Source organism: Ochotona princeps, chromosome 19 (genome assembly GCF_030435755.1).
Source record: "Ochotona princeps isolate mOchPri1 chromosome 19, mOchPri1.hap1, whole genome shotgun sequence".
In the NCBI taxonomy this organism is placed as follows: domain Eukaryota; kingdom Metazoa; phylum Chordata; class Mammalia; order Lagomorpha; family Ochotonidae; genus Ochotona; species Ochotona princeps.
Window position 1 is genome coordinate 23126507 of NC_080850.1, and position 13991 is coordinate 23140497.

Below are 13991 nucleotides of genomic sequence, written 5' to 3' on the forward strand. Positions count from 1 at the left end.
ACCCCCCCACACACACACCAGACCTACAGGGGTTACTATCACCTGCCACAAACCTGCACTTGGAAGTAGAGAAAGATCACAGGGGGCAAGTCAAGGCCCCAGGTAGAGGTACAGTCTGGCTCCCTCACTTGGTGGCTAGCATGGGGGTCTCAGGCAGAGCCAGGTTTGGGAAGCCAGGTCTAAGCAAACTGGAATAGCCATTCTGGTCCACCTGTATGGGAGGTCTAAGGGGGGGCCTCACACAGTGGGGGCTGTCGCCATCCCTGTTTGCCAAATGAGGAAACAGATGCCTGGAGAGGTCACACGGCTGGAATAGGGCTGCACCTACTGACTGACCTGAGTAAGCCAGGGCAGGAGCCATGAGGGCCCTGGGTCAGAGGGGAATGCCAGATTTCCTGTGGCATGTGGTCCCGAAGAGCGAAGGGGAAGGTATTATTGTCAGGCTTTAGCAAGAGGTGCCTCTTGGCACACTACAGGGAGCCAGGGCCAGCACCACTCGCCAGAAGCTTCTCTCTGGGGAGCCCCAGACAGGGTGGGTGGCGGAGCAGCCTCGCACAGCAGATACAACTGGGCTGCTGCAGACTGTGGCCAGTACTGCAGTAGTGGTCAGCTCGGGGAGGGGCTGCCTGTTCGGATCAGCAGCTGGACAGAAGTGGGAAAACGAGGCCTCGGGCATAGGCTTCCTCCCCTAGATGAGGCCCCTATAGCTCCTTCCACCTGAAACTGAACTACCCTGGCTGTCAGAGTCTTTTTCTAACCACTGAAACTCCCTGGGGAACCCAGCCCCAAGCTTACTGGATGGCCACCCCTGGGTCAGATCCAGTCCCTTCATGTGCTTTGTGATGCCAGTGACTGATGCTACTGGATGGAGCAATAGGTTTTTAGCACTGAAGAGTCAGGGTATGTTACCCCAAATACCCTAATGTTTATTGTCTCTTCAAAGCCAGAATCTGAGGCCTTGCAGGCCCACAACCCCTGGGGCAGGAGGCTGCAGTGGGGCCAGACTGCCAAGCCTGAGGCCTGAAGGGCAGACACCCCTGCCCCCTGTGCTCTCTGGCCCAGTGCCATGAGCCAGGACTGGCAGAAGGCCAGTCCAGAGGCATTCCCGATGTCCCTTGGCTTGCAATCAGAAGAATTTGTTAATAGATTGATTTGTTTGTAAGGTAGACAGAGAGAGAGAGAGATAGTGCAAGACTTTCTGTCTGCTGGTTCCAAATGGCTATAAAGGCCAAAGTCAAGCCCACATCTCCATCTAGGTCTCCCATATGGGTGGTGAGGTTCCAATCCTTTGGTCAGCCTCTGCTGCCTTCTCAGGTGTGTTAGCAGGAAGCTGGATGGGAAGCAGAGCAGCTAGGACTCCCACAGGCAGTAAAGACAGAAGGTTTGCATGAGAGCCTGGAAGAGCTGCAGGTGGCATCACGGGGGTCTGGGAAGCTGCACCAGCCACGCCCCTCTCATCCCAGAGTCCCTGAGGCATCCGGAGCCTGAGTCTCTGCCCCATCCCAGTTTGGCCTCCAGAGCAACCAGGAAGATGTATAAAACCTGGCTGCCATCTACCAAGCATTGCAGAGATCCCATAGCTACAGACATTTGCCTAGGGTCTGAAGCAGCCAGATGCCCGGGATGGCAGAGCTGGGCAGGAGAGGAGGAGGCACAGGGTGGGGCAAGGGCCAAGGCAGGGCTGGAGGCCCCTCCCCGCCCCCGGGGAATAGTGGCTCTGCTTTTCTCAGCTACCGGGATCACAGCCAGTCCTCATGTGGGAGCTCCAGGGGCTTTGTGGCCCAAGAAGGAAGGCAGGGATGGGTGCTGAGGCTTAGGGTGGGTCCCGGTGGGGGGACATCTGCTTCTTGTCAGCAGCAAAACACGGCTTGCAGCTGTCCCAAGTGAGTAGGCAGGGCTGACACCTGACCTCCACAGCAGCGTGGGGCTAAAATTAGAGAGGGCCAGGGCGGTGCAGAGAGCCGCCAGCCCCAGGCCTGGCAGCTAGGCGTCCGGCTTGGCCGCCACCAGCACGGTGGTGACCGGGATCCAGAGGGAATCCCCAGGCTGGGGCAACAATCCTATGGCCAGGGGAAGCTCCTAGCACCTCCCTGACCCATGAAGTCGAAGGGTTACACTCAGGATCTCTGACAACTGAGAGCTCAGGCCCCCAACAGTCCTCGGGCTTCTGAACAGAGAGGAAGAGGAGGAGGAGAAGAAGGCTGTGGCAGTCTCCCTCAGGCGGCCCTCTGCTGCCCTGGATGTTGCTGTTCCTCGCCCTGTGGGCCCTGGTGCCCTGCCTGGTGTTGCTAACCCTCTACTTTCTCTCCTCCACAGGAGGGAAGAGCGCGGGCAACAAGAAGAACGATGGCGTAAAGGTAAAGTCCCCACTGGGGCCAGCGTCTCTGTCTGGCAGCATTTCTGCCCCCCGGGGGCCAGACCTGGGCCTTCCGGGCAGCATCCTGGGCAGGCTCAGGCAACACCTCTGCCAGCCCCAGCCCCACAGACCTGCGTACCTTGTCGCCATGACTTGTAGGGTGGGGAGGGGAGGGAGGGGGCAGGGCGGGAAAGGCAGGTGGCCTAGGGCTGGGGTGAGCATAAGGAAAGGGCAGGTCAAAAGGAGACTGCTGGGGACTCTAGGGATCAAGAGGGGGAACAGAGCGGCTCAGAGGGTGATCTGCCTGAGCATGGGTTGGCTGGATGGGGCTCCCTAACTCACTGCCACCATGGTCTCACTCAGAGAAGCCCTGCATGAGAGAAGCCATTCCTCTAGGCCTTCCCCGCCAAGGTCCCCTGGTCAAGTGCCAGGAACCCCCTTTCTGCCCCACCCTAATGCCCACTCCTTCTTTCCACGTTTCCTGACCCTACTTCCATCTCTCCTTTCTTCTCACTCTGCTTTCTGGGTCCTGGGCCCCTGCCCCCCTGCAGCTCACCCCTCCCCCGCCACTCAGTGGCCTTGTGGGTTCTCCTGTCTTGAGACCCTGTCTTGTTCTGGGACCAGAGCCCTACCCAGGGCCCAGGACATTGGAAGGTTTGCCCAGTGGTTTCATGGCCTCCTTTATGTTGGCACTTACGGTCTCAGGTGACTGGCTTTGGTCTCTTAGGGGTTGTTTGCAGGGGGAAGGAGGGGGTTGCATCTGAGCTGGATGTCCAAGGCCAGGATCGGGCACCTCTCTGCCTTTCACTTTGTGCTGGCCAGTTTCCCCATGGGTACGGTGGATAAGTGGATTGGGGGGAATTACATCCAAGACTTCAGATTACATCCAAGACACTGATGCGATTGTTGTCCTTTGCCAGCACTCCATGGGAAGATTCAGTCAACAGTGGACTACACACCTCACTGAAGTCCCAATACACTGGGACTTTTTAAAGATTTCTCTATTTACTTATTTGAATGGCAGAGTGATAAAGAGGGAGAGAGAGAAAGATCTTCCATCTACTGGCTCACTCCCCTAAAAAGCCACAACAGCCGAGGCTGGGTCAAGCCAAAATCAGGAGCCTTGATCACCATCTTGGTTTTCCACGTGGATACCAGGGGTCCAAGCATCTTCTGCTGTCTTCCTAGGCTCATTAGAACAGACTCAGAGCAGAAGTGGAACAGTGGCTGTTGTGGCCATTTGGGGAGGGACCCAGCAGAATGAAGACTGACCCTTCTTCTCTGTAACTCTGCATTTCAAATAAATAAAATCTTTTTGAAAAAAAGTGGAGCAGCTGGAACTTGAATCCATTGTGCCACATGTCAGCTCCTCGGCGTATACTAGAATTGAAACTTCCCCTTTCTTTGTATTTTTTACTGTACCTGTCCTAGGTTTAGATCCGTGAATTTTAATGATTGTATGACGGTTACCAGCAGTACACAGGTGTGTAACGTTGAAGCCATAGGTGCTCCACAGAGCCAAGGTATAGAGTAGCTGTGCCTTCAGGTGCGTACACACCTGCTGTAGAACCTGCAGGCGACAGCAGAATCCCCGAACAACACATTTCTCAGAAAGAATTCCTGCCAGTGACGCATGACTGTACACAGTAGTTTGATTATTAGTCAAAACCAGTGGTTTTCAAATGGAACTCCCTGGAGCCCAAACGAGTGGGATTGTGAAAAGGGGAGGCCAAGGTTCTGGGCTTCTTGTGCCAGAACAGGTGTATGTGATACCTGTTATGGTGGTTAAGAGAATACAGGTGGGTTTGGCTGGTTATTGCAATTCCTGGAGCCTGAGCTTCTTCATTGGTGCAGCGAAATTGGAGAGTCCCAAATCGTGGGCCTGCTGCTGAAGCCCAATCACGACCGTGCTTGGTGAGAGCTTAGCATGGGCCCCGGGCACAGCGCACAGCGCAGTCAGCGTCATCTGTTTGTTTGAGACACCAAACTTTTGGGTAAGATTTCTCAAAAAAGATAAAGCTTGCTCAGAGGGTTGGGAAGCTGCAGAACTGAAACTAAGCCAATTTAGGGAGCTAGTGCAAAAACTCTGTGATAGATGCTGTTTCTGAATTTGACCTTGCTTGCCTGTGGTTTACCCTATCCTCTCTGGAGCCGGCCCCCATTCCAATTTGAAAAGGTAGAGGTGGGGTGACATGTAGTGTGAGAGCCTCCAGGTTTGAAGTAGACCCCTGATGCTCTAGAATGTAGATGCTGAATGGGGGTCACTGGCCCTGGGGGATATCACCTCCCTGGCCCTAAATGGGGGCTCTAGGTGCAGGTGGGCTATGGCCCAGGTCAGGGGAGGAGTAGGGGCAGAAAAAGAGAGAAGAAGAGAGGCTTGGCCCTTGGCTCTTGGGTGACCCTGGCTGAAAGGGAGCTGCAGAGTGTGGAATGAGGAGGGAGTGCCAATCTGTCTCCCCTCGGGCCCAGCCAGGAGCAGAGGCTGTCAGAGGGCAGGAACAGCTCACGGCTTGAAGCACACAGCTGAACCAAGTGTTGCTGCTTCCTTTGCATGGGAGAGACTTCGCAGGGTGGCCCAAGTGCCGTGAAGAGAGGCTCAGGGGCCATTCCAGCTCCAGCACCTTTTTGTGGTTTCGGCCACCTATGTCTCTCTGGGTGTTGGAGGGAGGAAGATGAGAGGAACCTGGCGGGGGGGGGGGGCATGTGGAAGGGCAGGGCCAGGGTTGGGGGTACACCATCTGTCTGGTGCAGTCCCTGGAGCAGCAGGGGTGGGGCCAGCTATGTTCTCAGAATGGATGCAACTGGATGTGCGCAAAGTCTAGTTTTGAACCTGGGCCTCCTGCCATGCCCTGCTGTTCCCTTCCTTGAGGACATTGGTCCTAGATTTGTCCCCTATACAGGGAGCCCAGCAGCTGTTTGTGTAGGGGCTGGGCAGGGGGGATTACAGCAAAGTGGCCTGGCAGCTCCACATTGGAGTTGACTCCTATTATTGGTAAGGCTGGGGGCTAGGGAGAAACTGCAATGTGGCTGTGGGAGACCGCGTTTTGGCCTGGAACTGAAGCCAGGAGGCCGAGACAGATTCCCACATGGTGTGCTGGCCTGACTCTGGTAATAGGGCTGGGACCTGGTGCATCAGTAGCACTGACACGTGTCCAAGGCTCATGTACTGTACACTCTGCCTTTGGCCTTGCTAACCTGTGACTGTGCTGCGCTGATTCCCAGGGCCAGCCCTTTCAAATCATATTCCTGACCCAGTGCTGGTCAAGGTAGGACAATGATCACCACCAACTGTGAGTTAGGGACCCGGAGCCTTCCTGTGTCTACAAAGCAGTCTACCCCTACTCACCCACCCCCCGTTGCTGCCACCACCACAGGTCCCAGCCGCCCCTCTCTGAGTGGCCACCTGCTCCCAGCCCTCAGCCCCACTCACTGCACCTGTTGGTGTCCCGTTCGTGGCGTCGTGCCCTCCCTCCCCCTTGTCCCACCTTGTCACTGTGCGTCCAGATCTGATGCGGTCTCTGCTTTGTGTTCCCTCCTCGTGTCCCGCCTTGAACCCCCTGGCCCCGTGCCCCCTCAGGGTTCTGCAGATGGCTGAGCTGTGTGAGGTTGTCCCCTTCCCCCCCACACACACACCAGGCCTGGCCCAACTTGGAAAGGAAAGAGAGGAGAGTGTGGCTACTGTCCAGCCGCGTGGGGCATTTCCAGCCCAGGGGGCGCAGGGATGCTCCCACCCCAACCTCTTACCACAGCTGCAGAGATCCTGCATGGGATCTCAGGTTCTGTGCTCGCTGTTGGAGCACAGAATCAGAGCTGAGACCTTCAAGGAATGTTTCCTTGGAGAGCAGGTCCCCCATGGATGCCATGTAACAGTGAGGGGGCCTTGGAGCCCCTCTGGGTGCAGGGTGGAAGGAGCTTCTGCCCTGGACTCAGGCTGCAGAGAGGACCCTGCAGTCAGGCCTGTGTCTGCCTCCACATTGCCACTGAACCACGGAGTGATCTGGGGCAGGCTGCTGCCCTGCTTTGGACCTCCTATTGCTCACCTGCACCACACATATGCTTGTCCTGATCTGTCACCTCTCAGGAATGACAGTCCCTCAGACTCACAGACTCACTGCAGGTCACCTATGTTGGTCCACAGGCAGCATCGGGGGTCGCACAGATCCCCCTAGATGCTAGGCTAGGCCGGGTGGCAGGGCCAGCAGGCTCGAGCTCTGCACTCTGCCACCTGTGTGGCTATGCCCCAGTCTGCCTGTGTGCTTAACAGAGCCAGACAGACCAGTCCCTGGGAAGTCACAGAGACCACGGGATGGACTTGTATGCTGGACTCTGCTTTGGAATCCCCAGGAAGACTGTTGAACATGCAGGTGCCCAGGCCCCACTCCAGGCTTGTCAGATTGTTGAATGAGTGACTTGGACACTCCCCTGGGAGAGTGTGCTCTTAGCAGAGATGCCTGGGGAGCCCATCCAAGCTGGGGGACAGGCATTGACCTTAGACCTGCACATGAGCACTCACTTTTCCTGCCCAGAGCTCTGGATTCAGGAGGTTCTGGGCATGCCAGAGCCCGCCTTGGCTTCCCCCAAAGCCAGGTATAGTGGACAACCCCAGCCCAAGACAGTCTAAGCCTTGAACTTGCTGGAGTCAGGCAGCTGTGTGTAAGGACCCAGCGCTTCAGGCTGACCAGCTGATGCCTGACCCCTGGTCACAGGCCACAAGAACCGGGGTCCACAGAGGATGACCCTGCTGCCCATCCTCCTCCCGAGCTCCCCTGTCGTCCATTCCTCTGCTCCTGCTGTTTTCACGCTGTGTCTTTTCCTGTCCCATCTCTTCTCCTTGTTTTTCCAGAAAAGAAAGTCCAGTTCCAGCGTTCAGTTAATGGTGAGTGTCTGCCGTCTCCCAAATGCCGGTAAATGCTGGGCCTCGACCCTTTGCACCCCGGCTCCCACCTCCCTCCTGCAGGCTGCACTGGGAACCTGGGCGGGGAGAGAGTGCTCAGGGCATGGTCGGTACGTGTGCCCTGTGTGACAACATGTGTGTGTTGTGTGTGTGTGTTGTTTGCGTGTTTTTGTTGACACGTCCAACTCCACAGCCCAGACCAGCAGGCCGACAGCCAAGCTGAGACCTCCCATGCAGGTGGATCTGAACCCAATACTACGTCCACATCTGGCCCTTGACTTCTTGCTTCAACTCTCCCCTACCCCCTCAACCGTGTGGTAGAAGTTAACTCAGGGCTTGGCTGGAAATAGTCATGGTGAGGATGGGGCTTGGTCTGACCAAAGTCACAGGCACTTTTGGGCTTGTGCAGGCTGCCTGTGGGGAGGAGCTGCCAGCCCTGCTTCTGTTGAGGGCACCAGGGGTGGCACGGTGGCCCACGCCCCTCTTCTTCTAATTCCGTTGCTGTCTCACTCGTGTGGTTTTTCCTCCCCTCTGAGAAGCCCACTCTCTCTCACACTGGACCTCCCTGTCTCTCCCTCTCTCTCCTCTTTCGCCGATAGCCGCCACAGTGTGTCTCTGCTCTTCACATCCCCTACCCCACACCCCCCTTTTGAGTAGAAAGGAGCCAGGAAGTCCATTGCAAGAAAACCAGGGCTGTCCTTGCAGCCAGCCCCCCTCCACCCCCAGCCACCTGCTTAGCCGGACCTTTGCTGTCCAGAAGCTGGAAAGTTGGACAGGGTTTTCAATGCGACGTGGGATGCTGCAGCCTGGGAGCGCTCACAGAAACTAGGCTGCTATTGCCACCTTGGGCAGCTGGGGTGACCCCTGGCCAACCACACCTGCTCCCACTCCAGCCAGGGCTCACCACTGCACATGTTCTCTTTGTCAGGAATCTTCGGAGAGCACCAACACCACCATTGAGGATGAAGACACCAAAGGTAGGGAGGACCCTTGCCGGCCAGGTACCTGCAGAACAGACCCCTTTACCATCAGCCTCCTGCCAGGGGGTCCAATGCCTGCCTTCTTATCTGCACCACCACTAAAAACTTTGCTTTGGCTCATGACAAATGAGGGTACCTCTTAGGTTTCTCTGTGTGGCTTCCTTGAACTTCCAGCTGCATGTCCATGGATTTGTTGTTGTTGTTCTCTGCTTACCATAGGGTTCTGTATTCATTTTAACATGTCTTAGAGCAAGTTTTCCATAGTCTTACATGTATCACAGTGGTGTCAGTTTTCCCTTTGAAATAAGCATCTTTGAAAAGTGAGTGGATTTTACAAACATGAAATCATGACCTTGGTCAAGCAAGGCAGGAGAAAAACTTAGGGCTCCCTAGGTCGGAGGATGGGAGGATGTGAAACATGCAGGGGCTCCCACAGTGGGTGGCTCACCCATCCCCTCAGGCTGGAAACTGGATGGAGCAGGGCTAGGGGCAACAGAGAGGAGAGGACAGGAGTAGAGCAGGTGGAATGCTAGTCGTGTACCACACCTATTGCCAACATTGTATCTGCATCCAAGTTGCACAACCACCTGTAAGGTGGGTGCTGTGGCCAGCCCCATTCCACAGCTGAGAAGACAGAGGGTATGAGCCGGCTGGCCTGAGGTCCCACAGCTTGTCAGGTTAGGGTCAGGATCTGAAGTCAGGCAGCCTGGCACCAGTGCCTGGTTGGCTAGCACCCCCGAGGAAGTCTCAATAGGTCTAGAAAGTGTGTTTTGGCTTGGGGGAAGAAGTAGTAAGTGCTTGGCATCAGCAGCAGCCCACCCCTGCCTGTGCCCTGAGCCCAGCCCTGTGCCCCCGGACAAGTGGACCAGTCAGTTCAGGTACTGGCACCCCAGGGTGCCCCTCTGAGCTGCCCAGGGAAATCTGGGCTATGGAAGAATGCTATTGGCCTAGAGGGCCTCACCCATGCCTGGTGAGATGGTCTTCAAGAGTTCAAAGATTTTTCCCTTAGGAAGGCAATGCTAGGCTAAGGGAAAGAGCACTTTTTAAAAAAATATGTATTGGGCCCGGCGGCGTGGCCTAGCGGCTAAAGTCCTCACCTTGAAAGCCCCGGGATCCCATATGGGCGCCGGTTCTAATCCCGGCAGCTCCACTTCCCACCCAGCTCCCTGCTTGTGGCCTGGGAAAGCAGTTGAGGATGGCCCAAACCTTTGGGACCCTGCACCCGCGTGGGAGACCCAGAAGAGGTTCCTGGTTCCCGGCATTGGATCGGCGCACCAGCCAGTTGCAGCTCACTTGGGGAGCGAAAACATCGGATGGAAGATCTTCCTCTCTGTCTCTCCTCCTCCTCTCTGTATATCTGGCTTTCCAATAATAATAATAAAATCTTTAAAAATATATTTATTTATTTTTATTAGAAAGGCATATGTAAAGAGAGAAAGAGAAACAGAAAGATCTTCTATCCACTGTTTCATTCTCCAAATGGATGCAACAGCCAGAACTGAGCCAATTTGAAGCCAGGAACTTTTCCAATCTCCCACGTGGATGCAGGGTCCCAAGGCTTTGGGCTGTCCTCGACTGCTTTCCCAGGCCACAAGCAGGGAGCAGCCAGGGCACGAACTTACACCCATATGGGATGTGAGCACATGCAAGGTGAGGATTTAGCCACTGGGCCATCACGCTGGGCCCAAGCCCGGAGCTGTACTCAGGTCTCCTGCATAGATTATCCTCACTTGCTGTCCGCCAGGAAGTAAGCAGCAGGAAGCTGAGTTCAGAACCCAGGCACTCCAAGAGGGGATGAGCATGTCCTAAGCAGCACCGGAACTGCTATGCCAAGTACCCACCCCAGGAAAAGAGCACCTGTTTTAGGTCACAAATTCCTTTGCATTTCTGCAATTCCTGCTTTTAAGGCAATCTGACACACCCCATGACCGCCTCTGGACTCTGTGGGGAGGCCTGGAGGACAGGCCCCGTGCTGGGAAGGCCCCTTCCAGTCACTCCCCGTGGTGTGGGCACTGGACGACAGGCCATTTGACCTGGCCATAAGTGTCCTGTGATGGCAATGGTGGCAATCTGGGACTGCTTTCAAGGGGCCAGTCCTCATTCTAGATACCACAAGCCTGGTCACCGAAGCTCGTCCCTGGCCTGGCACTGCAGATCGCCATGTCACAGAACCGTGGGGACACTAAGACGTGGCACTTCAGAGCGGTTCCCCATGTCAGGGGCTCACTGCCCCAGCACAGAATTTTGACTCCTGGGATTCTGCAGGTGAACTGGCTCTGCACTGCTTCTCTGGAATTCGTTGGCTGAGTGACCTCGGACAACTTAGCCTCTCTGAGCCTCAGCTAACTTAATAGTACAAGATTCACTACTGAGGTCATGCTGGGCCCAGGACACAGTCAAGCACGTATGTGTGTGCATGGTGTTTGGCATGTGGCGAAGGCCTCTTACTTTCTTCTCTGAAGTTGCCGTTCATAGTTGATTAATAGGAAGCCACATGACATTTTCTCAGTGTGTCTGTGTCGCTCAAGGATTATTTTAAGACACATTAGTGACATGTTAAGCATCCAGAGAACTGTTTGGAGCAGCATGTAACATGTGCACATGCTGTTCATGTAAAGCAGGAGCTACAAGAAATGCTTTCCACTGCAGGGGTGGCCACGGGTCCTTGGCTCCAAGCCCACGTTTGCAAACATATTCTCTCTCCCAAGGCCCTGATGTGGACAGTCTCTGAAGGCATGGATCTTAGTTGCCCTGTGTGCCCACTCCATGGGGAGTCTATTGCCCACAGAAGAGCTAGGGTATGTGTGGGTGATTTATTACAAAAGTGGGAACCCAAACCCTAACTCAGTTTTCCCATTTTTAAAAAAGACTATTTGAAAAGCAAAGTTACAGTGGAGACACAGAGAGATCTTCCATCTACTGCTTCACTCCCCAGATGGCTACAGCAGCCAGGGCTGGGCCAGACCCAAGCCTGGAACACCATTCAGGCCCCTGTGGCCCAGGTGGCCATCAGCTGCCCTCCCAGGTGCATCAACAGGGAACTGGATTGGAAGGGAAACAGCCAGGACTTGAACTGGTGCTCCTGTGGGGTGCTGGCATCACCAAATGGCAGTGTGCCCCTCTATGCCACACTCACCTCAGGTTCCCATTTTTTTTAACACAAGCCCCCTAGAGGCCAAGTGTTGTGGCAGACACACAGGCCCAGTGTAGTGGGAGGGAGGAGCCCTTGGCTCTTCAGGCCTCTGAGAAGGCTCACAGGGTGCTGTTTCCTGGTGTTAATGTGTTAAATCTGCTAACCAAGTAAGAACAGCAGCTGCCGTGGTGGATCGGACCTCACATTAAAGTTAATGAGAGATGTCAGCCTCCAGGGATGCGCTGTCTCTGCGGAAGGCAGGGGACATGAATATTTCAGGGTTGCCTCTGGCAGTACGCTCAGGCCTCTGGTTCTCTGAGCAGCTCCGAGCTCCAACAGGCCTCTTCCCCATTCCTCTGCCCCATGAAACATTCATTTCCTCTCCAACCCTCAGACCTGGGCAGAGCCATGCCAGGGAGGGTCTATTAGGACTGCAGATCTGTCTTGGCCCCAGAATGCTGTGTGATCTTTGTATATTAGCCTCTCTGGGCCTTGGCTCTCCTCTCCCCCTGGATCGTGAACACCTGCCATGGCAGAGGAGCCGTGCTGGAGGTTGCTAGTACACATGTGTTGGTGGCATGAGAAGGGCCCCAGACTGCAATAGATTTCTCCAGGTCTAAGCAACATAAGGGCCCCACATCTTCTTTCCCCAATATTTCCGTCCACTATGCTTGGACTGTTGGCAAACTCAATGTCCTAGTGGCTGGAGGCACAGGCTGAATTCCTAGAGATGGAGTGTCCAGAAACCAGGAAGGGATGGAGAGTGCTACCCCAGAACTGGTATTCTGCATGATCCAGGACACACTCGCCCCTGTGAGATCACACTGGGACAGTTCAAGAACCATGGAAGGGTAAGTGGCAATCCTGATGCAGGACCTAGAAGCCACATGCAGGAGCCCTTAGCCTTGGGTGGGAACATGGAGGTAAGAGGAACAGGCACTGACCTGGGAAGGCAGGAAGTGGATCAGAGCTACAGCCAGGGGCGACTGGAAGGAAGGAGGGAGTGGAGAATTGGAGCTGTCTTGCTACTGTGCAGCGGCTGTGCGTCCATCAGGCAGCCCCCTGCTGGCTAGAGACTCCCTGGATGGACATCCAGATAAGCATCACACACTCTCTCCTGCAGTGCCAGGCGCCGCTCTAAATGCTCCGCGTGTGGCATCGGGATTTACATAACTGAGTTGGTAGGAAGGGTTTGCAGTAAGCAGCAGCTGGCTCCTCGTAAGGCCCACCTCTGTGTCAGCAATTTCTATTGATTCTGGCCTCGCACATCAGGCCTCAAGACAGCTGTGCAAGGCAAGGCCTATTTGTGTCCCTGGGATGCTCAGCCATGGAAGTCTGCTGCTCATGGTCACACAGCTCTGTGGAGTGGCAGAGCCGGAGTCTATACCCATGTTGGCTGTGCCCAATGCTCTGAGAAAGCCGAGTTTCTGAGCTGCTAGGGACACGCATGCCCCAATGTCATGGGCAGTGGAAGGCAGCCTGCAGGAGATAGGATGTGGGGCATTGGCAGGTGGAAATGGGGCCCCACATCCATGCACAGAAGGCAGGGGAGGTGGTGCCAGTCCCACCACCCACCAGGAGCTCAGGGTCCCCTTGGGAGCAGCTGGGATGCACTGGCTCTTGGCAGGACTGGCATCCCCCTTCTCTCCCATCCTTGGACTCAGCTTCTATGAAGGAGAGGGAGTTGGCCTAGGAGACCGGGTTCTGAGTACCCAAGTACATAGGTGTCTGGAGGATGTGAGTAATTCCCAGGGGCCTGGGCATGACCTCTGACTTGGGTATGACTTGGGACTCATTCATACATTTGTTCGCTCTGCACCCATCTATTGAGGGCCACCTCTGTTCTAGCTCTTAGGCAAGACCTCAGCAAGCAAGAGGAATTGGGTCACGTTCAGGATCTGATAGCTTTAGTCCTGGACCAGGTAACTCCAATCAGGCCGAAGGAGCAAGCCTGGGTGACTGACACTGAATAGTGTTGTGTCTGCTGAGCAGGCAGCGCGTGCCAGGGGCTGTGCTGGGCACAGATGGGGCAGGTGGCATGGGCTTTCAGCCTACAGGCACCGGTTGGGGGTCCCAGTTCCACCTTAGCCAGGGTCTTCTCTTACTTCCAGTTTGCTCACCTGCAGCATGGAGCTGATGCTGTACCGGGAGGCTCTGGGATGACTGTAGGTCAAGCTCACAGCACAAGGCTCGGCAAGCTTGTTTGGCCACTTACTTCATAACAGAGGCCTGTGTGGGGCCTGGGTTGTCCAGTCGCAAGGCCACAGTGGGGCCAGGGAAGCCATGGCTTGGCCTCTTGGAGAGTCTGAACTTGGGCTGGGAGAGACAAACCAGCAGCTGCCTGGGGTATGTTGACAACAGGTGGGTTGCTCCCCCAGGCCTCTTGAAAAGGCAGGTCCTGGGCTGTCGGCTGCCTGTCAAGTTCATCATCCCTAACAACAGTGCTGTCTCCGTTTGGCAGGCCAGCAACTATGACAGGCCAGCACATGAACTCATAGTCCACAGCTGGACCGCATGTAAAGACCTGGGCTAGAAGATCTGCCAGGGATGACTTTGAAGGAATGAGAGGTGCTGGCATCCCTACTTCACAGATGGGAAAACCAAGGCTTAGCACATCCCAAATCTAGT

The 13991-nt window shown here is 55.4% G+C and overlaps 1 protein-coding gene across 5 annotated transcripts in view; it reads left to right on the forward strand.

Annotated features, from left to right (window-relative positions):
- Positions 1 to 13991, forward strand: part of CAMK2A (calcium/calmodulin dependent protein kinase II alpha) — a 58715-nt gene that overhangs the window by 37352 nt on the left and 7372 nt on the right. For 2 of the 5 annotated variants that reach the window (XM_058677363.1, XM_004587536.2), the window contains 3 exons: positions 2317 to 2357; positions 7200 to 7232; positions 8179 to 8227. In XM_058677363.1, coding sequence (XP_058533346.1) covers positions 2317 to 2357; positions 7200 to 7232; positions 8179 to 8227 — 123 coding nt within the window. Of the gene's footprint in view, positions 1 to 2159; positions 2358 to 7199; positions 7233 to 8178; positions 8228 to 13991 lie in introns of those variants that run through there. The other 3 variants (XR_009247152.1, XM_004587535.2, XM_058677364.1) reach the window with 2 other exon arrangements.